The sequence below is a fragment of the Haemorhous mexicanus genome, chromosome 1, assembly GCF_027477595.1.
Source record: "Haemorhous mexicanus isolate bHaeMex1 chromosome 1, bHaeMex1.pri, whole genome shotgun sequence".
NCBI lineage: Eukaryota > Metazoa > Chordata > Aves > Passeriformes > Fringillidae > Haemorhous > Haemorhous mexicanus.
Window position 1 is genome coordinate 105,680,918 of NC_082341.1, and position 27,458 is coordinate 105,708,375.

Consider the following 27,458-nt stretch of genomic DNA (forward strand, 5'->3'; position numbering starts at 1 on the left):
GCAGTAACTCCAAAGCATCATTGTTCAATGAAGTTTAGCCAGAGTACTCTCACTTGGAGCTGCCGAATTTGGGTGCAGGTTTGGAAGTTTGAGCAGTAACTCCAAAGCATCATTGTTCAATGAAGTTTAGCCAGTGCTTAGCAAAATTTAATTAATTTCAATGCCTTAGAGGTAGTGTAGAAAAAAAAGAATTTCTTGTGTACTTATTTATATTCTGAAAAGGGAAAAAAAATCCAAGCAGTTTTCTGAAAACTGATTATTTATCTTTCATTTAATGTTGCATTAACATTTTGTTGTCCTTGTGTAACCACTGGAATTAAAACATTAGCATTTAAACATGTGAATATTTTCTATGTTTCCCCTGCTGCCTGCTGGCTATTTCTATTTTAATGGTATTCATTTTGATTGGTACAACAACAGGCCCACACTATTCCCCTAGTACGTGCTCTACACCTATAGCAGATCCGCAGAATTTCTTCAAAGGAGCAATATTCCCCGACGTCATCGTTCTGTAAATTAAAGGAATGGGCGTTCATGAGGGGGAAGGAAGAGCTTCAAGTAAGAAATGTCTTTCTAAAGGACTTAAAGCTCTGGTTGATTGCAAGCATTCAGTCAGCCTCATTCACCTCGGATAGTTTCCCTCAGTCTCCCAGGATGCAGACTGGGGGGGTTTTGCTGGCATTGTGTGCATCCCGCTTTCCCACCCACTTCCTCTCCCGTGCCGCCCCAGCCTTCAGCCATGCCTCCCCATAGCAAGGCAGTTGCTATGGGAAGAACCCAGAACGAAATGCTGAGAGCTGCTGGTTAGCTGTAAAGTTGCTCATAAGGAACAGAAGATACTTTGTTTTGGCTGTGCAGTTTTACACCTCAGAGCAAATTACAGCTGCTTTTGATATAGTTTGTTTTTTCCAGAAAACTAGTTTTCCATATCCTAAAGGTTTAGCTGGCAAATCTAACACAGTTAACTCAATTCTAGTCTTTTGTGGGGTACCCAAAACAGAGTGAAGTTTCTTTGTGTTCCCTTTCTAGATAGGTAAGACAACAGTTTTTAAAAATGTGGTGGTTCCTAAATGCTAATGTTTGCCAGGTCTGCAATGTAGAAGGATTTTCTTTTTAATCTGATGGAAAGACAGAACTCTGAGTACATGGAAATGGAGCATTTCCGTACTAATCCGATTCATCACTTCAATTTGTAAACGAGATCTCCAAACTGTCAGCCACGTCTTTGTGTATGCAGGAGAAATTTCCTTCGTTTATTCAGAGAGCAGTGCCTGTCATTGTCCTTACTGCACAGTAGCCCCTCTGGGCTGGCTGAAAAGGTTCACTAAGCATTAAGCAATGGGAGTTCCCACAGAGGTTTCTGTCTTTCTTTTGGAAATGTATAATCAACTACTGGGCTGAATTACAAATTGGGTTGGTGCTTTTTATTCCCTGGTACCAAATTCAGGAATTCGGAACTCAATATTCTCCTAAATGCTGTGACACAGAACAAATACAAAATTTTTAAGTGGAAAGTTGTGCCTTTAATTCTCTATTTGAGTCTCTACCATTTATAATGCAACACTGGGTAAGCAGTTCACCTGCTTGATACTGGAGCATTATTCTGCAAAGTTTAAATTGCTGCTGTTACTTTCTGGGGCAGAAAGGAGACCTTTTCTGCCTGAGCTGATGTAACTTTTTGTAGTCTTGGTGTGATTCTGATCATGTGAGCACTAAGATGTGGTACCACTGAATAAAAATTTTTGCTAGAATGGGCTACTAACAACTTTCCTTGGCCACTCTGGGCAACACAAAGTCTGAGAGAAATTATTTGATGTATACCTCAAACAGTATACATAAAATAATGCCATCTACCATATTACATTTTCCCTTTCAATTTATAAATCTGAATGTTGATTGGCTTGAAACAAATGTTCACAATAAAAGACAAATGGAGAGAAGAGTCAAGTGATTTGAGGAGGAAAGATGAAGAAAACTGTCATTGTTGTGAAGGCTGAGCATAAGATCATTTACATTTATGCAGCTTCCAGTGGTTTGGCACTCATGTGATGCCCATGAATGAGCCAGTGCTATTCCAGTTTGATGGGAGAAACCCCCTGTTTCTGGAGTTACTAACCAGGTGGCTGGTTGTCTAGGCTGAAGTCTGGAAGAAGCCATTTGTCTTTGAAATAATATGGGGGTTTTGGCTTCCAGGAGGAGTTCTGTTACCCCGTGGAATGTCTGGCTCTGACAGTGGAGGAGGTCATGCACATCCGTCAGGTGCTTGTGAAGGCGGAGCTGGAGAAGTACCAGCAATATAAAGATGTCTACACTGCTCTCAAGAAAGGAAAGGTAGGGCTGAGTCTGGGGAGGCTCTGCAGGGTACTGAGAGAGGCCAGTTGCACAAGCCTCTCATTTACACATTTGTTTCTTACCCTCTATTAGAGAAAAAGAAGAGTTATCCACCAAACATCCCCCTAAATGTGTGATACATGGGTCAACTTCCTCAAGTGATGTCCAGAAACATCAAAACTTTTCATGGAAACGCCTTGTTTGTTCAGATTGCCTATAAAAATGCAGTAGCAATTGCAATTATCAGAGAGTATCTGTATGTGTCTGGTTTGAACTTCTTTGACTGAGGTGATTTCTGTCCCCATGCCTTCTGCAGGTTTGGTTACCTTTTCTGTTCCAGAAAATAGAATCACAGATAGCAACAGAAAACTACAAGTTCTTCATATATGAACCCTTACTATCTAGCATAGAGGGAATTAAAGCCTGCAGAGAAGTGATGCAACCAGAAGGAGGTTTAATTTTAGAGACCCCTTAACTAATGCACCTTTCTGTAAACTGCAGATTGGAGATTGGTACTTCCCAGCAGAAGCAGCATCCTTGGACACCTCCAGAAAGCCTATTTTGACTTCACTGTGTGTTTTATCTACAGGCCTACCTGTATCTAATGTGCAGATTTATTTTAAAGGTTCAATACATTTAAGGCAGAGGAACAATAATCTTATAATGTCCCTCATTAAATTCAGCTGTTGCCTGTTGTCATGACATATAAAGCTTAGTAATGAGCTTTTCTCAAATCTCAAAGTAGGTTGAGGATTTAATTAATTTACCCCACTATTAAAATTGTTTGCTTTTATTTCTAACCAAAGTTATCTAGTTAATGAGCAAGTATTTAATTTAGGCAAAACAATTAAAGGCCTAATTTTAAATATATGAAGATACAGTTCTGGACCTTGTTCTTAATGTCATCTTAGAAGTACAGACCCCAGAACTGCATGTAGCCCTGCCACTGTGACCTTGCCATCAGCAACTGGTCAGTGAAGTCATCACTGTGTGGGACTTTGCTTAACACTGTGCATTCCTCTGTTCTTCTTCCTCTAGCTCTGCTTTTGCTGTCGAACAAGAAGGTTTTCTTTCTTTACCTGGTCTTACACTTGTCAGTTCTGCAAGAGGTAAATATTTAATGTCTGTTAATAAATGACTACAATTTCATAGGAAAAATGATTGATTTATACATTAGAAACCCTCGAAAATTTCTGCTGCATACCGCTGGTTTGGTTTATTTCTGTAACAGTCTTTGTTAAAAAAAAAGAAAAAAAGTATGCAGAAACATTTCATTTGTAAATTACTGAATTGCTTCCTTGGACTGAAACTCTTGACTAAAAGTGAGAGAAACTTTGTTTGTTTTTTTTTTTTTAATGCTTATGAGAAAGCAACGTGGAATTTACTCAGGCTCCCCACTCAATAGTTCTACAACCACTGTGTTTGGGGAAAACATTTCAAGGCAATTTATTTCTTGGGGAATTTATTTTTTGGGCAATTTTTTTTTTGAGTACTGAGGCTGGGGAAATGCAAGAAGGAATAATTGCAGGCCAAACGATAAATTTTAAGTTAACAGTGAGACAATAAGTCAGAAGATCTATGTAATCACAGAGTTTTGGTCTCACTTACCAGAAGAGATTTCTTTAGAGGAAAACCAGTTTCTTTTTCTTTTTTTTTTTCCTCCTGTTTTTTGTTTTAGGTGACATTTTTGCTCAGCATTTCTCCTTGCTTCTGGCTTCATGTTCTAATTGAAGTTACTATGTTGAAGAAGCTTTAAAAATAAAAATGTTTGTTTAAGGGGAGGATGGAGGGGGGTGGGTTTCTATCTCCTGAAATCCCTTACTCTTGATTTAAACATAATTTTTCCCATGGATTGATTCATGCTCTTGTTTTTTTACACAGGCCTGTATGCTCACAGTGTTGCAAAAAAGTAAGTAATGAAACTTTTGTTTTGAGCCTTTCTAAAAAGCTGCAACCTTTGTAATGATGCTGCACATTGTGCCTTGTGCTGTCCCCAACAGATGCGGCTGCCATCGAAGCCATACTCCACCCTCCCCATCTTCTCCCTGGGACCTTCAACCTTGCAAAGGGGAGAAAGCTTCATGAGGCCAGAGAAACCCTCTACCAGTCACCACCATTCCCTGCGGAGCAGGTGAGAGACAGCCCTGCCTCACTTGTGTCTGTTGCAAATGTTCCCCAAATGTTTCATGCTGGCTTGTCAATCATGAAGATGCTGCTCACCTTTTTGTAGTTGGTCATGTTTTTAATGCCTGTAGTAACTTTCCTGAAGCCTAACAATGTCCTAACAGTGTCTTAAACCTTTTTCACATTACAGCCGAAAAATAATGAGAGTCGGGGACAACTGTATTTTAACATGTCTTTTTCTGGTGTGAATGGACTCCTTGGAAATAAATTTTACAGGCTGAAATCAGCCACTGAATGAGAATTCAATGATGTCTAGTGCACAGATTTATCTTCTTTTCCCCTTATTTTTCTTACTCCAATTTTCTTTTTTTTTTTCACTTTAATACTATTGGCTTTATATCTTATACATAGATGGCTGTCAGAGCTAATCAAATATAAAAGAAATGCTTCTTTTTGAGGGAATCTGCTGTATAAACCCTCTGCACAGATCACCATTGCTATGGTGCTGTGTAAATTAGCCAAAAACATCAGTTATTTTTAGTTACTAGTGAGGTTGTTTTTGCCAGGATGTAAATACACACGCCGTCAGTCAGTGACCCTGCAGTCTTGCCAATCCAGGCAGAAGCTGTCCTCTCCAGTGTTTGGAGTAATTTGTGACAGGAGGAAGGAAAATTTAAATCCAGACCTTTCTGATGTGATTTTTTTCTGGGGCCTACAGCCAAGCTGACAAATAATGTGACGGATCCTGCTCTTTTGCTTTTCAGGTTGACCTCAAGGTCCAAGTCTGTGGATAAGTCGCACGAAGAGTTTCCCAAAGAATTAATGGAGGACTGGAGCACAATGGAGGTTTGCGTGGACTGCAAGAAGTTCATCTCAGAAATCATCAACTCAAGCCGGCGCAGCCTGTCCCTGGCCAACAAGCGAGCCAGGTTAAAAAGGAAAACGCAGTCCTTCTACATGTCCTCACCAGGAACCTCGGAGTACTGCCCCTCGGAAAGGACGATCAATGAGATCTGAGCCCCGTGCCTTCTGCTTTGCTTCATCTCCATGAGGTCATCATCCATCAGCAAGGTCACTGGATCCGGATTGTCACCCCGTTGCTTCGTTCACTTGACTGGCTTGGGTTTGCCTTCGGTCACAGGATTTCCTGCTCCAGCAGCTCCCGGAGACACAGAGCGCTGTGTTTGGATCTGTGCAGGGCGATTCGCGGCGGGGCAGCTGCTCGCACTGGGAGAAAATCAACAGTTGGGAGTTGCTGCCTCTTTTGTACGTGTGCGTCGAAATGAGAAAGCCTTTTCTCGCTTTCAGTCTTTTCTTAACCATGCTTTAAATCATTTTTCAGGAGATGAGCTGAGAGCAGGTGTCTGGTGGAGATCCAGATCTAGCACAGTGTCAGCGTTAGCACACTAGCAAACAATAGGTCCTGCTGCATTCCCACCCTCGGAATGCTCACGCCCTCGTTGAGGCAGCCAAGGGCTGCGTCGCACAGCAGGCACCCAGCGGGAGCAGCTCCGGTCAGATCCATCTTCCTTTGACCCATTTGTTGCTCTGAGATCAGGGTTCAGCACGGGACTCTGTCAGTGTCAGCGCCCTGGGGCAAAGCAGGTGACAAAGCTCTTGGCCCCTGTGGTCGGTCACACCCCTGAGCTGCTGTTCTTCTTAAGCCTTAGTGTCCTTCTGAGTGACTCCTGAGCAGGTTTTAGTCGTTCACTTTCTATCTTGAATGTATGATACCGACTACTAGTAGCAGTGAATTTTAGTAGTAGACAAAGTTGTACAGTTTATGGGGAGGACGGGAAATAAGGGAGGCTTCTAATTTTAACTGAATACCTGTAAAATTGTTCTTATGGTTACTCAGAGAAAGCAGTGAGTAAGGTGTAAATTTGTATTATAATGGACCCCACAGATACTGCTATAGTTCTGTCTGACAGCATATCCACTAGTAGCCCCATTTTTTCTGGGGTTTATAACTTGGCTATAAAAATTCGTGTTTGGCTGAAATTTGGGACAGCGCTCTCTCAGATTGGGAGCGATCTCTTTTTTTTCCTTTAATCTTTTTTTCATTCTTTCCCCATTTTAATTCACTCACAAGGGAGTGCTAGACTAATTGTTTAGAAGTTCCAACAATTTTACAACGTTAACTGACTTCTCATGCTTTTTTGCACTTTTTTTATATTCAAAATACTTTTTTTTTTTAAATTCAGTCATAGACAGAGTTTAGTCAATAATTTGGGGCCAGATCTTTTTGGTATTTAAATACAAGCTAACATAGCCAAGTTATTAATACTTGAAATCAACTACTGTAACTTTTTTCATAAATTTTTTAATACCCTGAGGCATATTTAATATCTATATAGCAGTGTATTATAGAATGACATAGCAGAAAAGTTTCAGATCTATTTATTAACATTTCTATTCTTCGAGTTAATGAGAGATACCTCAGAACTGCTCCAAAGTTGCTGGAACTGGACTTCCATAACATAATTTTAAAGGTGTATTAAACAAAACAGCTTCCTCTGTCCAAAAAACCCAAGAGACAGACTGCCCCTCTGGCCCTGGCAATGCACAGTGCCCAGGCTGGGAGGCACCAGGGCTGCTTGGCTCCCATTTGGCAGCCTTTGGAGCAGCCATCCATATCATCTCTTTTAGGCTGATTTGAAAAGCACATGCAAAAGTCTCTGTAAACCTTCCCAGGGAGTCAGCCATCCTTATTTTTTTCTTAAAAGCCCCCTTGGAAAATGAGAATTTTCACATACGTGAAACTATTGAAATAGTTTCTATTTTTTTCTGAACCAATGCAAACAGGAAAAGCAGGGCTGAGTGCTAACTCTCCCTCCTTGCTGTCCCATTTAAGGTCAGGTGTCACAGCCCTCTCCTCATGGTACCTCTGGAAAAGTGTCTTGCATGTTAAGGCATCTGGAGTACTGGCATGGCACAGGGATGTAGGATTGCAGGGGAGCAGCACAGGCTGGCTGGTAGGAAAGGTTCTGCTGTTGCTGGAAGGGTTGCCTGATCTCAGTCACATCAGCACTTTTTCTTGTTTCTGTGCCAAAACCAGGCCATGTATTTGCTGCACAGTGCACCGGGGGAACCAGACAGAAACAAATGCAGGAAATCTCACTTTGCATTTGCCCTGTTGTTGTTGGGACTTTTTCATGGAGATGCCCTGGCCACGTTTCAGTTGCGCAGTCCTCTGCTCGCAGTCTGCTTCCCTGATGTCCTCAAACCACCGAGGTGCAGGGCATCCAGCACATTAATTTTCCTCTTGGAGAGGAATTTGGGATGTTGTAGAGCAGGCAGGATGAAGGACTAAGTAGCTCCCGAGCATGTGAAGGCAAACAAGTCTTTCATGCCTGTGCCCTGCTCCACTCTGGCAGTGTCCAGGGGTGGCTCTGAGGCAGTGGCAGAGCCTTGTGATCCAGCCTGTGCCTTGCCAGAAGTCCCACAAGTCCTTGGCTCAGGGCAGGCTCTGCTGTGCTGAGCAGGGCACAAACACTGAAAAACAACACAGTGGTTGTACAGATGGCACCCTGTTGCTCACACAGAGCTGCCCTGGGCCAGGGCCTGGATAACCTCCCTTTTTCCCTGGAAAAAACCCTCCAAGCTGCTGACACGTGCTGTGGCAGGCTCCAGAAGACACGGTGTGGAGGGCTGCCTCTCCCCTTGGCTCCTCCCTGGCACAGTTGCTCCGCATTATCCCAGCATTTCATTCCGCGAGCAGCGGGTTGGTTGGTCGCGGGAAGCCTGAAGGAGCTAAGCTCGCTGGTTGCCTGGCTCTGCAGAGGGGGCTATTTTTAGCTTTCCATCTCCTCCCTGCCTGCACCAGCATCCCAAATGCACTGCAGCCATTGGCCCAGCACCCCGTGGTGCTGCCCAGCATGTCCTAGTTACGGGCTGAACTTCACGTCAGCGTCGGAGGGGGAAATCAGAAGCTTGTAAATATCTGTAATATATTTATTAATATTTAGGAAGTCTCCATCAATCATGAAATGGGAATTGAATTTCCCATGATGTTTTAAAAAGGAAACGAGTCTTATTTATGTGTGTGTTGGCTGTTATCTTTTATTAGAGTTAACGCTTTCAGCCCCCTAATACAGTTTGCACATCTTAGAATGAATTACTGCTGAAAAGAACGTGGCACTAGCACAGTGAACTCCGTTCCACGAATTTTAAAATTTTTTTTTTTTTCTTTTTTAGCTGTATTAGTATGCCCAAGGTCTGTTAAAATATATCATAGGAGATCCAAGGAGCTAAAAATGCCTCTGGCAGGATCAGTCTTGTTTTGTATGTGAACCTGGTTGTGGGGAATGCAAAACCAGCTCTGCCTCATGGTGGTGATGGAAGATGTGAGCAGGGTTTTGCTGCAGCTCTCAGACCTGACCTTTCAAGTGTTCATGGTGACAGTAGTGTTTTGAGGGGTTGTTGGTTTTTTTTTTCCCTTTCTCCATTACTTCCTTTATACAGGGAGGGGTGTTACCTGGTAAAAATAAAATGCCTTTCCATTATAACCTTTGTCTGTGTTAATTATTCATGGGGAAGCTGATTTAAAGGTTCTGTCTCTCTCTTTTTCATGCTTTTATGGTTTTGTAAGATCAGTCAGATGTTTCTTTTGGCAAAGAATTTTTAACAAAAATGATTGCATAACAGCTGAACACTGGCTGGGCTGCATGAGGGATGAAAACCTGTTGAAGTACCTTTAGAATAGCAATAAAAACTGCTTGTGTAACCCCAGTGATGTGATTAACTCCTTGTCATCATCTGCAGCCAACTCCCTCTGTTACCAGTGTGCTGCTTCTTCCAACACTGGCGGGCTGTACCTGAGGCAGCACATTTGTCCTGCATGTAATACAGGCTTTGGGAAATCTCCATCCCTCCCTCATCATTGGGAGAGAAATGCTGACAGTCTTTTGGAGAGGCTTTTGATGGATTTGGTTTAGTTTTTAAACCAGAAATGGAGAGAGAGAACATTATTATCACAACTCTTACATCGTTCTCTCTTCTCTCCTGAGCATCCCTTTTTCCCCAGTCAAGTTCAGCATCAGCTTCCCTGGTTCGTTACTGGCTGCATGCTCTATAGGTTAAAACTTATTTAGAACCTCCAACTTTAAACTCCTGATTGCTACCTTCCTGCTTTACTTCATCCAGCAGCTCTGCACAACTCTTAGGAATGTCTGTCTTACATCTCAGTCTCATCTGTGAAACAGTGACAGCACACAGGCATGAGAGAAAGGTGCTGCAACTCCACACTCTGGTGCTACAGCAGATTAATTATATTCATGTTACCAGAAAATTTTAAACTGTTGCCATGTTGATAACTTGGAGCTGCTCTGGTTTATTTCTTCTTTTGTATATGAGTATCTTAAGGCCAGTCTGAGAATGTTTATGAATACCAATTCCAGCTATAGAAACCTCTTTCATTGCTCCTGTCTGATTTTTACTACTGTGTTTTAGACTTTTTGGGTACCTGAAATTACTGTTCCCCAGAACTTCCTTGTAGGAGAGCCATGACAGTGGTGCATTAGCTCAGCCTGATGGGACACACAAAGCACAGAACCCCCGTGCTGAGTGGCACCTGTGAGCTCCTGCAGCCCAGAGCAGAGGCAGCCTGGGGCCTTCCCTGTTCCCTCACCTTGACAATGAAAAATCCCAAAGCTGCCCATGTTGCTCAGCTGCCCTGACACAAGTAGTGAGCTGCTTTGTGTCTCAGAGTCCCCAGTTGCAAAAAGACACTTCAAAGTGGTTACAAACTGTTTAAAGAATTTTGAGAGCTGCTGCTGAAGAGCTGAGTGCTCAGTGTCAGAGCTGAAAGGATCCTGCAGTGCAAGTTTCCATCTGCTTTCAATACTTGAAAACAATTAGCCCTACTTCCAGGTGAAACAAATTCCAGAGAGGTGAAACTTGACAATACTCTGACAAGCAAAGACTTGTGAATGAATTTTTCTACGGTAGGTCTGCACTCAACAAACGTCAAGGGGCGTAATCAGGAGAAGGAGCTAAACAGGCATCAAATTGTATGCAGTAGTAGCTTAGTTTGTTTATTTGCAAAAAATCAATTCAGTAACGTTCCAGTTTCTTCCCCGGTCAGGCTGTTTTGCAGTGGCAGTGCCTGCCTGAACTGAGTGTCAGATGTGAGGAAGCTCAGGCTCTGTGTCCTGAGGTAACAGGAGCTGCTGCTCTCTGCACAGGGCAACGAGATGGGTTCTGTAGAACATTTCTAGATGTTTGGGACAGCCCTTTGGAACAGACCCTTCAGAACAGGCCTTACTACAGCTAATTAAAAAATACACCTGTAAGCAGATAGTTTTTCAAGGTGCCAGGCTGCTACTGTAAACTCACTAAAAAGGACCTGTTTGATTATTGATATATTTGATTTGTAAAAAAACCAACCCATAAGAGCACTCGGTATGAAAAAAACATATTCTTGGTCCCTCCAATGCAGCTGAAGGTGTTTCCACTAAGCTTCAGGTCCTCTCTGCATTTCTAACCAGTGACACCAGTGCTTAGAAATGGGAGCCAGCAATGCTTTAGCTTTTGCAGGACCGGGCCTGGGCCAGACAGTGCAGTGTGGGATTTTTTAAACTGGATTTCAGAAATCTGAGTTCAGAAATCTGCTAAATCTAGAATTAAAGGACACGGGCATGAGCTGATATAAGTCCTGCAGGATGAGGGCTTCCAAAGTTTGGTGGAAATAAGCACCAGTTCAGCTGGCACAGATCTATAGAGAGGCAGCACTCTCAGGGCCCAGCTTCAGCTGAGACATTTAAGGTGGGCATGTTCCTTTTGAAGGGCTGGTGGTTACACTACCTGTGAATCAAAAGCAAAATGAAGATAATGAGAAGGATTTTTGAGCTGTATTTCTGTTAAAGCTGGTTCCATTTCCCTCACCCCCTTCTTTAATAAAGAAAAAAAAAAAATCCCAAACGGGAGGTGCACTTTAACAGGCCTAAAGCACAAACCCTTCCCATTCGAGTTCCCCCTGCTTCTGTGCTGTCACTGTGCATGTACCGCCTGCGCATCTTCAGGGACACCAGGGGCATCAGCTCTAACAGCAACAGGCCACATGGAACTGCTTGTTTCCATGTTATGTGGTACTGAAATGCAATTTCTTGTTCATGCATTACTAATTAAAAGCTCTTTAAAAATACTGCATTGCTCTCACTTTCTTGAGGGAACCGTAAAGACCACGGGCACCTTTTCCTACACAGCACAGCTGGCAAGGCTATGGTCCACGTTTGTTTGGCCAGTCAGAGCTCTGGGCTTTAGCTGCTGCAGATCTTAGCAAGGTCAGAAACAAAATTATAGCAAAGTAAAAGAGAAGGTATTGTACCAGCAGAGCCCCACATTAGGAGCCTTTACTGAACATTGCACTTGAAGGTGCCTTCTGGTAAAATGAGAATCATACCTCAATCACCTCAGTTGTGGAAAAATTAAAAGGACAGGACTTGTGTTTCACAGAAATGCCTTCTCACTGAACAAATCCATAGTGAAAGCATGACCTGCTCCCTGGAGCTGCAATTAAAAGGCTTAGCCCATAACCTGCATGTTTCTCACAGGTGGTAATGTTGGTGGGGTGAGAAGGTAATTTATTAGTTAAATAAGGTCTTATTTACAAGTCAAGGCTAGTGATTTTAGATGAGTCTTTCCTGCTCTAATGCAAAATGAAGCAGCTGCCAGTCCCAAATGCAGTTACCAGCCCAGGCCCAGAGGACCCCTGCAGAGCTTTTGAGCTGTGTGTGGCTTACAGCAAGCTCCAGGGAGACTGGTACTGGATCCTGCTGCCTACCCAGCACAGATAAATGGAAATTGGTTTCTGCCGCTTTCTCAGAAAACCAACAGTGTGTTAGATATTACCACAGTCACACCCAGAAGTGTTTTTTTAAACTGCACATGGCATTTATTTTGGATCGCACCACAGGGTACATAGACACTTTACAGCCCTGGCCTCCACAGCTCTCAGTCTAGGGAGGTGCAGCAGCAGCAATGGTGTTGCCTACCCACCACTGCTCCACCTGAGGATTTGAATGAGAAGTGTCTCATCAAGGAACATGGCTGGTCATTTACTCAGTGCTAGGTTGTTACATTGTCAGTACATCAGCACCCCGTTTGTGCTCTGCAGCAGTTCCCAACACCACCCACTGCAGCTCAATGCCTTTGCTTACTTTAAGCAAAGTTTTAAAGAATATGGGAGCTTTCACTAGGATTGCCTGCTGTTCCAACAAGTATAACTCTTCCTCCAGCATGCCTGCTGACCTGATGGAGGAAAAGAAATAAGAAACGTGGGGGCACATGGAAGACTCACACTGGCACAAGGCCAAATTAAGAAAAAGAAAGGATAGTCTAAACAACCCATTAACTACACACCAGACCAGCTGACTCCACTGTTTTAAGTCAATACTTTTGTTGCTAGCATGAGCCTGCACCAGCACAACAACTAGACATCAACCAGAAGCCAGTCTATTTCGAGTGTGAGATTTTCAACATCTTGAAACGCTTCAGGGCCAAGAACCAACGTGCCCAGTTGGCCAGATTCTGGGAATCACTGCTGCTGTCTCCCCCCGCTGCTTCCCCTGCAGCCAGGAACCAGCTCTTCCCAGCTCCTTCCCTCCACAGCAGGTACTTGTGATGCAGCTGTAGGGATGGGGAGAGCAGCCACACTTCTATCCAGCATGGAGACCGGATGTGCTGGCACCAAATTCTTAAAATCCAACCACTTCCCTACATCACACCCTTGAATTGCAACCTAGCAGCTAAGAAACACCAAACTGCAGCTTGAACAACTGCTGTACACAACCTCCCTGTCACAGCTCACAAAACCCAACTTCAGTCCCACTTTCAACTCTCCAAGTGCAGAATTCTTACTCAAGATGGCACTTGCTGCCTATTAATCAACACGGTTACAAGCTCTGAGCTTTCTTCTGCTTGGCCCTCAGCACTTCAAGATCCCTCCAAGTAAATCAGCACTGACTTCACACCATTTCTGCTCTACACATTTTTTTCCTCCTACATATCCCTTTTCCTCCTTCTGCTGCAATCCAAAAAGCTGCGCTCTGCTGCTCCCACAAGCAGCCTAACACTTTCCCTCACATGCAGCTTTCTGTCTTTGAGACGCCTCAGCCAATGCACGAGACATAAAACCGACTTCAGAAATATTTTTTAGCCATTTCTAGTAAAGAAAGAGAATATAGGGGAATTTCTCTTGGGAGGAATGAAAATAACTCCAAAGGCAGGAGGTTTTTTTGCCTCAAGGGCCAACTCAGTCTATAACAGTCTAAGAACTGGAATGGGAATTGAGATGCTTCAAAATCAGTGTTATGCACAGCACAGAGCTAGAGATCCCACCAGATCCCATCAATCTGACCAGTCACATGGCCAAGGAAGAAGGATTGAAGCCTCATACACCAACAATAAGGACAGAGAGCAGGGTAAAAACTGCCCAGGAGAGCCTATTGGAGATTAAGAACCACTTCATCTGCTGAACACTGGAGCCTTCCTGGTTCCTGTGTGACCCACAGTAAGGTCCTTTGTACACACTGGCAAAATGAACAGCCACAGGAAGATCAATAATCCCATGGATGCACAACAGGCACCTACCCCTAAGATGAGACGGAGCCAAGTGATGGAACAAGCTTCCAGAAGAAATTTGGTTGTTTCCGACCCAAAACGTCCCCACTCTCCTTTAGCCTAGAGAAAAGCAGGAGAGGACTGAGCACAAGTAGGAAAGGTGCTGATGCCTGGCCAGTGAAACAGCAGGCAGATTGGAAAACCAAGCATTTAGCCACATACCTCCTAAGTGGGAGGAAATGGTGGAGTGAAAGCAGCACAAAACCAGGGAGGAACAAAACAGAAAGGAGATAGGGAAAGAAGCAGACAGGGATTAGTTCCTGCAAGAAGGAAACAAAGTGTCAAGAAAGTAATCCGGGAACCTGCCGTGTAATTGGCATTGACCCGAGGGTGTGGCAGAGGAGCTCAGGTCCAGACAGCCTGTGGTGACTTCTGTGGAAGCCAGTGCTGGAAGCACAGGTCAGCCGGCGGTAAGACAACACTAAGTAAATATTTCATTTTTGATGCAAGGAGCAGCTTTAGACAACTCTTCTCCCATACCAAAGCAATACATGAACCTCTCCCAAGGCTTTCCTACCCCTGCTGACAGTCATGTTTTCATCCCTCCAGCAGGCATGTATGGAAATGCTGCAGCACAGGTTTTCAAATGTACACACACCACCAATTTTCCCTCTTTTTGTGCAGAGCTCTGCCATAGCTGCACTCCCCTGCCTAGCAGAACAACACCAGGAACTAGAACATCTTCTGTGTTCCTCACCCAGGAAGTGACATCACTCCTGAAAAGGGGACAACAACTGACCTGCACCAAAGCCATCCATCTTATTTTCCAGACATGGGCTGCTTTAAGCTCTAAGTTTCTGTTCCAAAATAGGAAGGGCTTTAGTCCACATAAAAAAGAGCAATGTAAATATCTGCTATTCATTTAATTGCTTTCAACTAATAGATGTATTTTTAAAGTAGGTTTATTCATTAGGATAATGTAATTTAGTTACACCCAAATTAAAGTTGACTTTCAAACCAACCAGAATATGAATGCTGAAAACTCTCTTAAGCTACAAACACTTTAAAATTATCGGATCAAAGCAGTGACCAACAATTTACTCTTCAATTTTTTCAGAAGTTACTCATGCTCTTTAACAGCTTCCTGAGCACATGCTTGCCACTTGAACAAGTAAACATCCTTGCAACATTTGTTTCACTTTGTGTGCACACCAAGAAATAAGTTTAAATGCCCTAACAGAGGGTCCTGTCAGAGAAATATATACTATATCTGGACCAAACATGACAATTCTGTAAACATCAGACAAGGCTAGAGTCATTACCAGTATATATTTATGCATATTTAATAGGAAAGTTTCTGCAGCTATTGGAGTATTTTTCCAGATAATGAGAAGCATTTCAGAGGATTTTAAAACCATTTTGTACCCACGTGGAAAAGAGTTGAAAAGGTTCAGTTACACTGGTAGTCAGTAGTTAACAGAAAGCATTTAGAAACTAGAGTCCATTTGTGGTTCTTGTACTCTTCTTTATTCCACTCAGGAAATTAATAGTTTCTCTTTATGAAACCTTATCATTTGGATTTAAAATTTTCTGCTCATGTCTCATTTCAACTCTTCTGGTTATTGCATCAATTTCTCCTTCAGTTAAGATGTGATGTGAAGAGCAAGGACCAGTGGAACAGCACAGTCTCTTCATTCCAGCAGCCTACAAATACCCTTCTTAGAGATAAGTAAGTATTTTTCAGCACCTTCAAGTAATCCCTGTCCCCACAGGGAGGGGAGGAAAGAGGAAAAATTAATAAATAAGAAAATAAATTATACCCTTCTTCCCACCAGAAAAACTATTTTAGGCTATTAACATCAATAGAAACTTTATCTTTGTTTGGATACAAACATCTAAGAGGTAAAGTATCTGTGTGTCATGTTCAGGCAGCACCTAAGAAGAGTTAGTTAGAAGATGTAGCCTTTCAAGATGATCCTCTAGATAAATATCAGATTCTACAGTATCACGTTCTGACTCATGTAGTTCCCTTTAACTGGCCATAAGACATTATCAGATTACAAACCAGACAAAATTCAGTGCTCTAGGACCTATCAGCCCTTCACAGAACAAAAGTTCACACAGAAAACCCTTAACCCCACACACGCTTTTTTTTCAAACTTTTCAGTTTGAGATGGTGTAAATATAACATGCCCTCTACCTTTGTTTGAAAAGGTACATTTAGGCTGCTTTGAATTTGTGCTAAACATTTTGTTTCCAGTGTTAAACATAAATTGTTCAAATGAAAAGAGCATCTGCAGGAGGTCAGTTTAAACTTCAGTAGGCAACAAGAGCTGCTGTGGAGATGATGGATGAGGTTACTTTTCCACTGATCCAGTATTCTTACAAATGGACAAAATCTCTGCAGATCAGCCTTGGGAGGGAGCTCTACAGAGCAGTCTGCAGAATAAGACTTTCTGTCAGTTACTTGGTTTTATTTGGTGAACCAAAATATTCGGCTTTATTTATCCGTGGACGCTGCTGCCATGGCTGGTTTGATCCCCTCGCGCGTGGACTTCAGCTCCTCCAGTTCTGTGTTTAGTTTGCTGATCACCCACTCCAGGGCATCCCGGCCCTGCCAGAAAAATACCAGGATTTAGGATCAGAACAGACACACCACCACTGCTCATGCTTCTATAGTTCTTCCTCTGTCAGACATGAAACTTGTTTTAAATTCAATGCCATGCTCTGCACAGTTTGATACCAGATTATATTGATAATTTCTTAGCATCTTCTTATGGAAACTTCACTGCAAAGGCATTTGCTTCACCCCTAAGCCAGAAGCAAATGCAATGCTGGTGTGAGCTGCCAGTAGCACAAGGCCGAATTCAGCAGTCAAGTTTCCTTGCCTAAGAGAATTGCTGGTCTTGCTGTTTGCTGCTCCCACCACCCAAAGAATATTATGGCAAAATCCAGGTACTGTTCTCAGCTTTATTAGCCAACATATATAGCAAGTTTTTGAGAAGATCCAGGACAATGAAAGTCTTCCAGTGCTCTTTGAAGTAGAAGCTAAGTGATCTGATACCAATCAAGAGTTCAGAAGTGGATTCACACTGAATTTTACATTTGTATACGGCAACTTTTCAGCAGCTAAATCAAACTAATTGAGAGTTGCACAATTTATATCAAGGTATGGGAATGCTTCAGTCTCAGAACTGACAGCCAGTGCTTCTGTAAGAGCTGGAGAACCCAGGTCAATAAGCCTGGCAAAAACCTTTCACCTGAAGAAGACTCTAGCAGCTGCACCCCAATGACCTCAAGATGCAGCCAGTGGCACAATGAAGTCAAGAAAGAGAAAGACTAAACAAAAGTCAAGATTTTAGAACTCTGCAAGCTCAGAATTGCAGCTTTTGTCAAAGCAAGCAGATGGGATCAGACGGAGAACACCTGGCCTTTGTTCACTTAGAGAGAAGTCAAGAGACATTCACCCCTATTACTCTACTAAGAATAAGAAATACAAACAGTGGAGAGCAGTAAGTGGGAGCCACATGGCTCTGGCCAAGCTTAGAATTCTGGAGGTAAAGGTTTGAGCCCAAGAATCATAAATGTTCAGGAGAGCCACTGTCAGTGTTCAAGCCTTCTGTAGACATTGACAGAAAGGATAAGCATGGCCTCCTCCGTACAGCGTTCTGTTCCAAACTGTGATGTGCTAATTTTGACATATTCATTAAAGGTGTACAGAAACATCACAGTGTCCAGAACCTGCTGCTGTCCTTTATAGATTACTAAACATGAACAAGAATCTGCATAAGCAGCTTTGAAAAGCTCATACACACTTCAAGGATTTTTTTGCCAGGCTAGAAACATCAGTCTGGAATGATATGAAAAGCCCAGATCCAGAGTGCAAAGTGTAACCTATTAAAAGAAATTAAGTTTTACTGTGAATAGGAGTACAGTTATCTCAAGATTGTCTTGAGATGACTCACTAAGGTCAGTGAAGGGCTGACTTGGTTTCTCTTTAGGTTTTCCATATTCTAGGGACTCATAGAATAAACACGAATTGCTACTTCTGCACTGGCAGGCAGTCCTTAAACTGAGAAAAATCATCCAGGTATCACAATAAAGGGTTCAGCTCTTGGTCAAGGCTCAGAAAGGGAGATTAAGCTCCACCCCAAATTACCTCAAGAACTAGGATGTCCAAGTTAATTGGTTCAAGAGATTTCTTTAAAAGATACTAATAATATTCAAGAAAGCACAATTGAAATTGTCCACTTTAAGTACAGGTTGCTGATGGAAGACCTTAGAAGGGATGATTTAACTTCTGAGCTCCTTCTATTTGAGCACCAAAGTGACTGTTCTTCAGCAGAGAGTAATGTCCAACTTCTCCACAGACTGTGCAAGATCTGGGAATGCCAGCAAAGCACAAATAAAAGCACCCAGACATGGGCAAGCTACTGCACAGCAACAAGTTGTAACCAGCCAGTGAATTAACTAAGATGAGTGCTCACTAAGGAAGAAGTGGGGGGCAGGGAGGGGGAATCATCTTTCAGTAAGCAGACATTTGGACCTTTAAAAGTCAAGTTTAAATATCCTCTCTGAGGTGACACAGGCACACAGAACTGAGACAGCAACGGCTTGGATGTTACATTTGTTATATTGCTCAAAGAAGACTAGTCAGAATGTAAAACACCCTGGCCATAGAAAACAATCAGTAGAAAAACACTGAGATTCTTTTCAGGCCCTGACTTGAAACAATCACATCATTGTCTCTTACTTGATATCTTTGTGGATGAGATAAATTAATTTAAAAAATACATAACATTTAACTGGAGCACCAAGATATTTCCTCCAGTTTTTGAGAGTACCTAAGTCTGTGTATATCTCCTTAGACTAGCATACACTATATGCCATATTTTGCAGCTAAGAATAAACTCATGATTTTGGCAAGGAAGACTTCAGGAACATTCTGCACAGGAAATTAAGTTATAAATCTCAACCAGATCCAAAGCCTCCAAGTGCCACGAAACTACCCAGTTATCAGAAAAAATCTGACAGAGGACTGTCTATAAAGTGTCATACTGTACAACAAGTTCTGCAGTCAGTCATTAAGCAAGCACACTCATCCCCAGGCATGCACATTGTGTTATTCATTATTGCAGGTGTCAGCAGCATGATGTGGCTGGCAGAACAAGCGCTGCATATGAAGATTTGTTGGTAGAGCTTAATGACTGGTAAGTGCTGAGCCTTTGTACTTGATGTTTTCCAGAAAAACAGCCATAAAAGCTTAGTGGAATGAGAACGTAAAAGCAAACACTCATGGCATACATGGATCTCAAAGTAAGCAGTGTTAAAAGCCCAACTTTCTTAACTAGGAGAAGCAGCAAAATGTATTTTTTTCTTTTTAAGAAATCTTATTGGTTTAAGCAAGCCAATACAGGAATGACAGGGACAGGCTACACTGACTAATGGAAGAAAAACAATCTGCAGAGGTCTCATAGAGGCAAATAGACTCAGTTCTCTCAACCCTGAACTCAGATTTGGTCATAGTTATACAACTGCAGGGACATGTCACTACCAAAATGAATATAACTACAAGACAAATGAAAAATAGGAGCAGTCTGGCATCCTGACAGCTTCAAGCTTTGCACAGATTTTCTCAGAAGGGCAACACTATTCCTCAGGCAGAAGAAAAGCAAATACAATTCCGCTACACAAAACATTAGCCCTGCCAGGCAACCTGTTTCAAGAAATCAATTTTATATCCTAAGAACAGAGATCTGTTTCATTTTTATAAAGCCAATTCCACTCACTAGCCAATTTATTAACTTCTTTAGGAACCAGCTTTATATACTGAAATCACAGAAACTAAGACCAGCTCAAACAGTCAGTGGAGGGATTCCTCACATTCCTAGTTGTCTGCAGTTTTCAAGCCATAAGCGAGACTGTGTGGCACATGGCTGCAGCACGTTGGCTGCCCAGTGGCACAAACACGGGTTCATGGATCCAGCCTGGACTGGGGCTACGCTCACCCTCCACAACTGCAGTGCAAGGAACAGGTCTGCCATTCCTGTATGCAAGGTGTGTGAAACAGACATGCAGGGTCATTTATGAAATCCACGTGACAACAGTCCATGCAGATATTTGCTAGAAAGCTGAAATGCTGTACCAAGAAGCAGAATGCTGGCATTACCACTAGTTAGTACAAACTGCAGGTGTGGAGAACTGCTAGCTTAGAGCGCTTTCAGAATTTTGAATTATCCACTCAATAGCATCCCACCCCTAGAGTAACACAAAAAGATTTACAATAAACAGCAAATTATTTTTTCATTGTCATTAAAAATAATAATGTATCACCTGCCACTGCTACCTCAGAGCAAAGTCTCAATAACTCCTATTTCTTCAGAACAACAAAAACATTTTTCAGTAACTGTCATGAAGTTTAAGAGGGGTGTTGAGAGCACAGAGGCACAGCACAGCATGCAAGAAGAGCTAGTAGTAGCTCAGTAGGAACTGGTTAGCAAGGAAAGGGCTGGTAACAGCAATTACAAATTCCTGCCAAGTTCAAAATCTGTAGAGACTTTTCAGTGAAATACACAGGACAAGAAGACCTTTCTGATTTGCAAGAAGCTTGTAAGCCAGTGCGCTCCTTGAAAATGGCAGAACGGAACAATCTTTAAAAGAAATTGAACTCTCCCACAGGCAACACCTCAACAGGTACCAAGAAATATTTACAGTTTCTCTGATTTCAAAAGAGATATGTAAATGAAGCCAATGCCTCAAGAGGAATTTTGCCAGCATTTTTAAGTGTGCCTAACTTGATCTGGCACACAAGCCAACTAGACAATGCTTTGCTACCTCTTGGTTAGCCTGAAATTTGGTTGCGAGCCAGGGTTTGTTCCTCTCTTTCAAGAACATACACTCCACTTTTAGATAGAAACTGGATCAGAACAGAACTGTAATTTAACTGAAATACCCTCCATAAAACAGAGAGCACCCAGCTAGGTAAAGGTACTCTTCAGTGTCTAGAAATGATCCATCACTCCTTCCCCATGCCATGATTTTCACATGTTTTCCTCTCACCTTAGAAGTACACAGTAGGGTGGAAAAGGAGGCTTTCTCCTCTCTGATCTAGTTGGTCCTACCAAGTTGGCTTACACTGGCTTGTCAAGGAGCATTCCTAACAAGGATGAAGGGGTGGCCAAAGCACAGGATTTCTGGCAAAGCAGGAGTTACCTGGGCCAGACGCCTACTGTGCTGAACCCCTCCAGCAATGCAGAACACAATCTCAAACTCCTAACAGCACTCATTCTGCTGTTCGGCAGCAAGGCCTATGCTCCTCTAGCAACTCGATTTCTTCCCCAAAAAACTATAGGACAAAGTGCTCAAAAATAAGCACTCCCACAGCTCTACCTGTGCTGAAGAGCAGCTCCACGGCTGCAGGCAAAATAGAAAAAGCAAGCACAGGGCAGAGCAGTCAGTGCAGTGTTACCCAGGTGAGCCAGCACAGTCTCACCTCAGAGAATATGCTTCTGCTTACACCAAATTACTTTAAGCCAAAGGAAAGGAGACAGCTCAATAATGGATATGAACTGGAACAACTGACAAAAGCAGCATAGAAAATATGCTGGTATTAACTGATAAATCATCATTATAAAGGCTGAAAGTGAATTTACATTTTCTACTAGCACTAATGCCCAGAAACAGGTTGCTGAGGTTCTGTAAAAAACTACTGAAACACTGTGCACAAAATCTAGATAAATTAAATATAACATTCAACACACACCATTGACAATTACTATTTCAAAAGAAAGAGTGATTGGGTGGGGAAGAGAGGTAGAGACGTACCTTTCTGGCATTAGAAGATATTGTATTTGCCATCAAGCTTTCCAGATAACTGCTCAAGCTAATGCCTTTAACAGTAATAATTGCTTCTTGGGTTAGCACAGTCCTGTAAGGGAATAAGGAAAGGTTAACACCTAAGCTGAACTGGACTAACAAATTTTCTCCTAGACAGAAAGGCACACACAAATTTCCCTACTTACTTTTCCGGGTTTTCTGGATGAGGTGTGTAAACCAGCCTCTCGTCAACAGACACCAAGTTTGTGAGTGTAATCTTAAGAACAAAAACAGAGCTGAAATTCCCACCTTTCATTTTTCTGTTATCAGCAGCACTCAATATTCAATAGCAGAACACTCAATTTAATGTCAAAAGACTGTACACAGAATATAAAACCCAGAACACAGTCAATAAAAAGACCCATAAAGGGTGATGCATCTTCTCCTATCCTTGATCTAATTATTTCAAAGTTCCCATTCACAGGACAGAGCACCAACAGCTTTCTCTGAATGTCAAGTCTGATTTATGAACAATGATTAAGAGAGGCTCTTCCAGGCCCCCATAGGACCACCTGGATTAGACAGAAAGTTAATATTCAGGAAGGACAAGGCCTCTTGTACAGAGACAAGGCTCTCCTACAGACAGCCCCACGTTAAATCTGAGATTTATGAGTTACCAGGATACCAAAATTTAGCACAATGCTTCATTCACATTCTATGAAAAAAGGCATTTCGCATTAAAACTTTTGTTGGAAATGACAGAACTCATTCATTTAAAAGTCAAACTATTTTACATGCATTCTGAGAATCTTAGATTAAAAGCAGAATCCCAAATGTTTGATGATGAAGTATTTAAATTTGGAGAAGAAAAAGGGAAGGGAAAAAGAGTCATCTAGGACACTGATTAAGACCTGTAAATTGTTGCCTCCAATGAAAGACACAGCTACACTTCTAATCTAAATGTTAAGAGCAAAACATCCAACTTCCAGAACTAATTATCAGAAACTTCTTAAGCCACCACTCACATTAGTTGAGCAAAGCTCCATCTTCTTTTCCACTGGATCTACCACAGAATGCTCCTCTATGTAAGTTAAAGTTCTACTTGTTCCTAATATCTGAAGGGGAAAAAAAAGTTAAGTATCAAAATCCAACAAACAAACTGAACCTTAAAACACATAAGTGCCGAGTTCTCAGTGACCCCAAATAAATAGAAATCCATGGATATCACAGAATTGTGATCAGTGGCGAGACTTCATTGTCTAGATTTTATCAGCTACAGAGCATGGCACAGACCAGCCTGGAAGGCATTTACAGACACACACAAATTTCAGCTTTTACTTTGAAATCAGCTCCAATTCACAGGATGACATAAAAGGGATCACACCCTTAATAAAGAATGAAGGCTACAAAAATGTACCGCTTTGACAATACTGGGCAATCCCCACTCCGTGCTGAGAAGACGGTGACTGTGCAGCCTCCCCTGGTTATCCAGGCTCCTGTCGAGGACATCTACTCCTACCACACAGGGATTCATGGGGTTGGGGTACTTCCTCATAGCAGCTTTGATCACGGTATCCCAGGGATGCCTGCAAAAGGAAGAGGTGAGAGTATCTGTAAGTATTTTGTATTGAATTGCAAGTAATCACATGATACTAAATCAAGAGATAGGTTGTGAAATATGGTACAGACTGTGCAGCTTCACAACTCCCAGAAGTCCCTTTGGAATACAGTTATGCTTGGAAAGGCAATACTGATACAAAAACAGAAAAAAAAATAAATTCTTCTCTCCAGACTGATGCAAGGAATTATTAATGCAAGGCTAAGAAAAATGAAGGCAAGGGGCAATAGTCACTCACTGCTACAAGTGACATCCCAAGTAGTGCCCACAGAGATGGTGGAAATTTCAGCTCGTTCCAGAAATCCACCAGGAAAGCAACCTCACCTAACACTTAAGCTTGCTCTACTTGGAGAAGAGGGCTAGACTACATGACCTCCAGGAGTCCACTCCACCACAAAATTTTCTGTAATTCTAAGCATACCAAGTAAACTAAAGAGGACATCACTAGCTTCTGCTCCTTCCTGAAGAAAGAAAAGAAAAGAAAAGAAAAGAAAAGAAAAGAAAAGAAAAGAAAAGAAAAGAAAAGAAAAGAAAAGAAAAGAAAAGAAAAGAAAAGAAAAGAAAAGAAAAGAAAAGAAAAGAAAAGAAAGATTAAATTCTACTAAAAAAAGGATGATTGTGAAAGAAACGGATTTTTAGAAACCCCACCAGTTCACAGCCTGATGTCTGCACCTACACTACTGCTTCCAGCAGTTTGTTAGCATGAATTCCACTTATGGATACTCTTCTCAGAACTGTTTTTACAAAACAAAGTTTGATAACCCTAGATTCCTGGGATTGGAGCTGGCCTGCTATGCAAGGCCAGACTGTCCACACAGCACTTCAGGTACTTCAGCTATTTCCTTCTGAAACACAGGAGGCTACAGAAACCATGGACTTGATCCAACAGAGAAATTCTGTCCCTAATTATTTCTATATTCAGAATAACTAACTGTCCTGACATAATGGCCTTAAAGGTATGTTTAAAAATTCAACAATTGGCATCTAACTTAAGAAGGCTTAGGGGTGCCAACTTGTACTTAAGAGTTGCACTTGGGGCCCTAAATGGACTTTATTTTAGTCTTAAAATAGACTGGTACAGAAAGGCACTGACAGTACAGCTCTACAAGAACAAACAGAAAGTCGGAAAAATAAGTTATTTTTCTAACACAAAAAGTGTCAGAAAGCTTTACTGGTGCATGCAGGAGAAATAAGAGCCCTCAATTCCTGCAGCAGAAGGAGAGCTGGAGGATTGCTTCTTGTTCCATCTTTGGTGACTTTACACCTCCATCAACAAAAGATAAACAAACTGAAAATGACAAAATTCTGTTAAATGTCCCTAAGGGACTGAGTCAGAGATCTGATAAGGCACAACAACATTTTATTAGCCATTCAAATGAACTACCTACACCCACACACATTACGCCATAAGATGTGGATGTTCTAATACAGAACTTTATGAGAAAATGTCAAATAAAAATAGCTTTTGCATTCCCTAGGTGACAGATACTCATCTCAAACTCGGGAGTTGTGTCATGCTCGAGCAGCCTCTGCCTGATATTTCCTGCTAGAAATCACAGTTCGCTTACGCCAGACCAATGCTGAAGCAGAGCACCGAGGACCTGCATCAGTGCAAGGAATTCAGTTGTGTTGAGGTAATTAAAGAAATTCAGAGCAACACATCTGGGATATTTTGTAAATATGTTAAGAACTATCATCCCCGGTGCTCTTCGGCCTCAAGACTTTTGGAACACCAGTAACAGAGGAATCACCGGCGATGGCATTCCCCGAGCTGCACGGGCCCTGCGGAGCCAGCTCCCCGGGACAGCTCGCTACACAGCTCCCGATACTTTTCCCTGTCGCTTCCTCGTTAGGCGGAGGTGGAAGCGGACGGCCAGAACCGCGTTTCGTGCAGAAAAGCGCTGATGGAAAGCACACTTAGAGCTGGCTGCTGGGCACACAGTGGCACACCTGAGGCTAAGGGACACCGTCGCTCTGTCTACACCTCATAGGCTACATCGGTAGTTTGGGATTTTTAGTTATGGTGTGAAAGTTATTCTTCCTAAACACCCAGCCCTTCATCAAGCCACCACGCTGTGGGGGCCAGCCCTACCACTCCATCCTGTTGGAATGCTGTTCCCGACACAGGAGAAGCCCAGGCGCGGGGTCCGGCAGCGCAGGAAGCAGCTCGACACGATGCAGGACCGGCACCACCGAAGCCCGTTCTTCCCGGCCTCCCTCCTCCTCCTCCGGCCGCGCCCGCAGCATTCCCATTTCCGCCGTCACCCCGGCGGGACCCGGCTCGCCCCGCACGGCAAGGCTCGCTGAAGCATCGGGGTCGCGTCGAGCCCTCCGCCCCCCCCAGGCACGGCCCCCTCACCCGAACACGTGCTCCGAGCTCCAGATCTTCATGGCCGCTCCCTGTGTGTCCCTCAGAGCTCGGCGGCAAGCAGGGCGCGCGGCGGCGGAGCCCGGCTGACTGACAGTCTCGCGCCGGCCCGGCGAGCGCGAGCGGCCGCCGGGAGGGGCGCGGGGGGCGTGCCCGGGCCGGCGCGCGCGTCACGCTCCTGCGTCACCGCCCCGCCCCTCCGGCGCCCGTTGAAGGGGCGACGCAGCGCACATGCGCAGGAGCGCGCGCCGGCCAGGCCTGGTGTCGCCGTGTTCCGGGCTGGAAACGACTCGCAGGGATCATCCAAGTTCAGTTCGTAGCCCTGCACAGGACAGCCCCAGGAATCACCCCGCGTGCCCGATAGCATTATCCAAACGCTTCTCGATCTCTGTCAGGCTTGGTGCTGTGACCATTTTCCTGGCGGCCTGTTCCAATGCTCAACCAGCCTCTATATAAAGAACTTTTTCCTGATATCCAGCCTAAGCCTACTCTTTCCAGTTCACGCTGGAAAGGTGCAACCTGAGAAAGCACTTCTGTATTACCACTGGCTGGCTGTTCCCCAGGCCCTCATAAACCAACCTTCACCACCAACTCCTCAGTGCAAAGGAGAGGTCGAACTCCCAGAGCAGGTCTGGTGGAGAGCTGCAAATATGATGGAGTTGGAGCGTCTCTCTCATGAGAGAGGAAGGGCTGAGGGACCTCAGCCTGTTCAGCCTCTAGAAGAGATGGCTAAGAGAGGACTCCATCAATGTTTATATGTATTTAGAGCCGGGTGCGCCCAGAGGATGGATCCAGGCTCTGCTCGGTGGTGCCAAGCATTAGGACAAGAGGCAACAGGCAGAAATTGATGCACAAGAAGTTCTGTCCAACTGAATGTGAGGAAGAACTTGTTTACTGTGTAGGTGACTGAGCACTGAAACAGATTGCCCAGACAGGCTGTGGAGTCTCCCTTACTGGAGATACTCAAGAATCATCTGGATGCAACTCTGTGCCATGTGCTCTGGGATGATCCTGGTTGAGCAGAGAGGTTGGACCCGATGAGTCACTGTGGTCCCTTCCTTTCCCATTTTGTGATTCTGGGATTCTGTGAGCTACCGGTGTTTTGGTTTAATTAAACCAGGAGTTTTGATTAAATACCCTAAAAACAGGGGGGTGATACACAGCCAGGGACATCATGTGCAGGGCTGTGCAGATGGATGAAGTCATTGTTGAGGAATACACGTGAGGCAGTAGCTCGGTTTGCAAGCTTCAGATGGAGATGTAGGTGCAGCTCTCGGTGGGAGCCTGAGACAAGAGGCCATGAACTGCCAACCCTTTGATGGTGCCAGCCAGGTGAATGGACACTGGGAGACACAGCAGGAGCGAAGACTCATGAGTAAGAGTGAGGTTTGCATGTGGCTTGGACTGTGGGGGTATAAAAGCTGGGGGTTCCTTTGTTGGGCTCCCTTCTCAGAGGCATGAGCTGGGGCTGTTTCTGTGTTACTGCACCATGAATAAATTGCTTTATGGAATGAGACGTTTGAGACTCTGCCATGAGGAATGTGGGGTGGATCCAGTAAGGAAACCTGGCCTGTGTGAGGGGGGTCAAGTGGGGCACCTGTGGGTGCACTGGAGCTGCCCGCTAGAAAGGGGCTCTGGTCC

At 43.4% G+C, this 27,458-nt stretch overlaps 2 protein-coding genes across 6 annotated transcripts in view; one reads left to right on the forward strand and one right to left on the reverse strand.

Moving 5' to 3' along the window:
- SPIRE1 (spire type actin nucleation factor 1) overlaps nt 1–9,186 on the forward strand; it is a 126,527-nt gene extending 117,341 nt beyond the window's left edge. For 3 of the 4 annotated variants that reach the window (XM_059857766.1, XM_059857758.1, XM_059857750.1), the window contains 5 exons: nt 2,194–2,331; nt 3,370–3,440; nt 4,213–4,240; nt 4,332–4,462; nt 5,220–9,186. In XM_059857766.1, coding sequence (XP_059713749.1) covers nt 2,194–2,331; nt 3,370–3,440; nt 4,213–4,240; nt 4,332–4,462; nt 5,220–5,472 — 621 coding nt within the window. In that variant the 3' untranslated portion in view covers nt 5,473–9,186. Of the gene's footprint in view, nt 1–78; nt 1,965–2,193; nt 2,332–3,369; nt 3,441–4,212; nt 4,241–4,331; nt 4,463–5,219 lie in introns of those variants that run through there. The other variant, XR_009488042.1, reaches the window with a different exon arrangement.
- Nucleotides 9,187–10,464: 1,278 nt separating this feature from the next.
- PRELID3A (PRELI domain containing 3A) lies at nt 10,465–25,965 on the reverse strand. 2 transcript variants are annotated; one of them, XM_059857787.1, is made up of 6 exons: nt 25,809–25,965; nt 23,249–23,417; nt 22,857–22,946; nt 22,038–22,108; nt 21,841–21,943; nt 10,465–11,259 (listed from the first exon to the last, which is right to left on the reverse strand). In XM_059857787.1, exons 1-6 carry the CDS (start codon nt 25,838–25,840, stop codon nt 11,251–11,253), a joined length of 474 nt encoding a protein of 157 aa, XP_059713770.1. In that variant the 5' UTR covers nt 25,841–25,965; the 3' UTR covers nt 10,465–11,250. The 2 variants fall into 2 exon arrangements, with proteins under 2 accessions (XP_059713770.1, XP_059713762.1); XM_059857779.1 differs by lacking the exon at nt 10,465–11,259 and adding an exon at nt 14,963–16,630.
- Nucleotides 25,966–27,458: the final 1,493 nt, after the last annotated feature.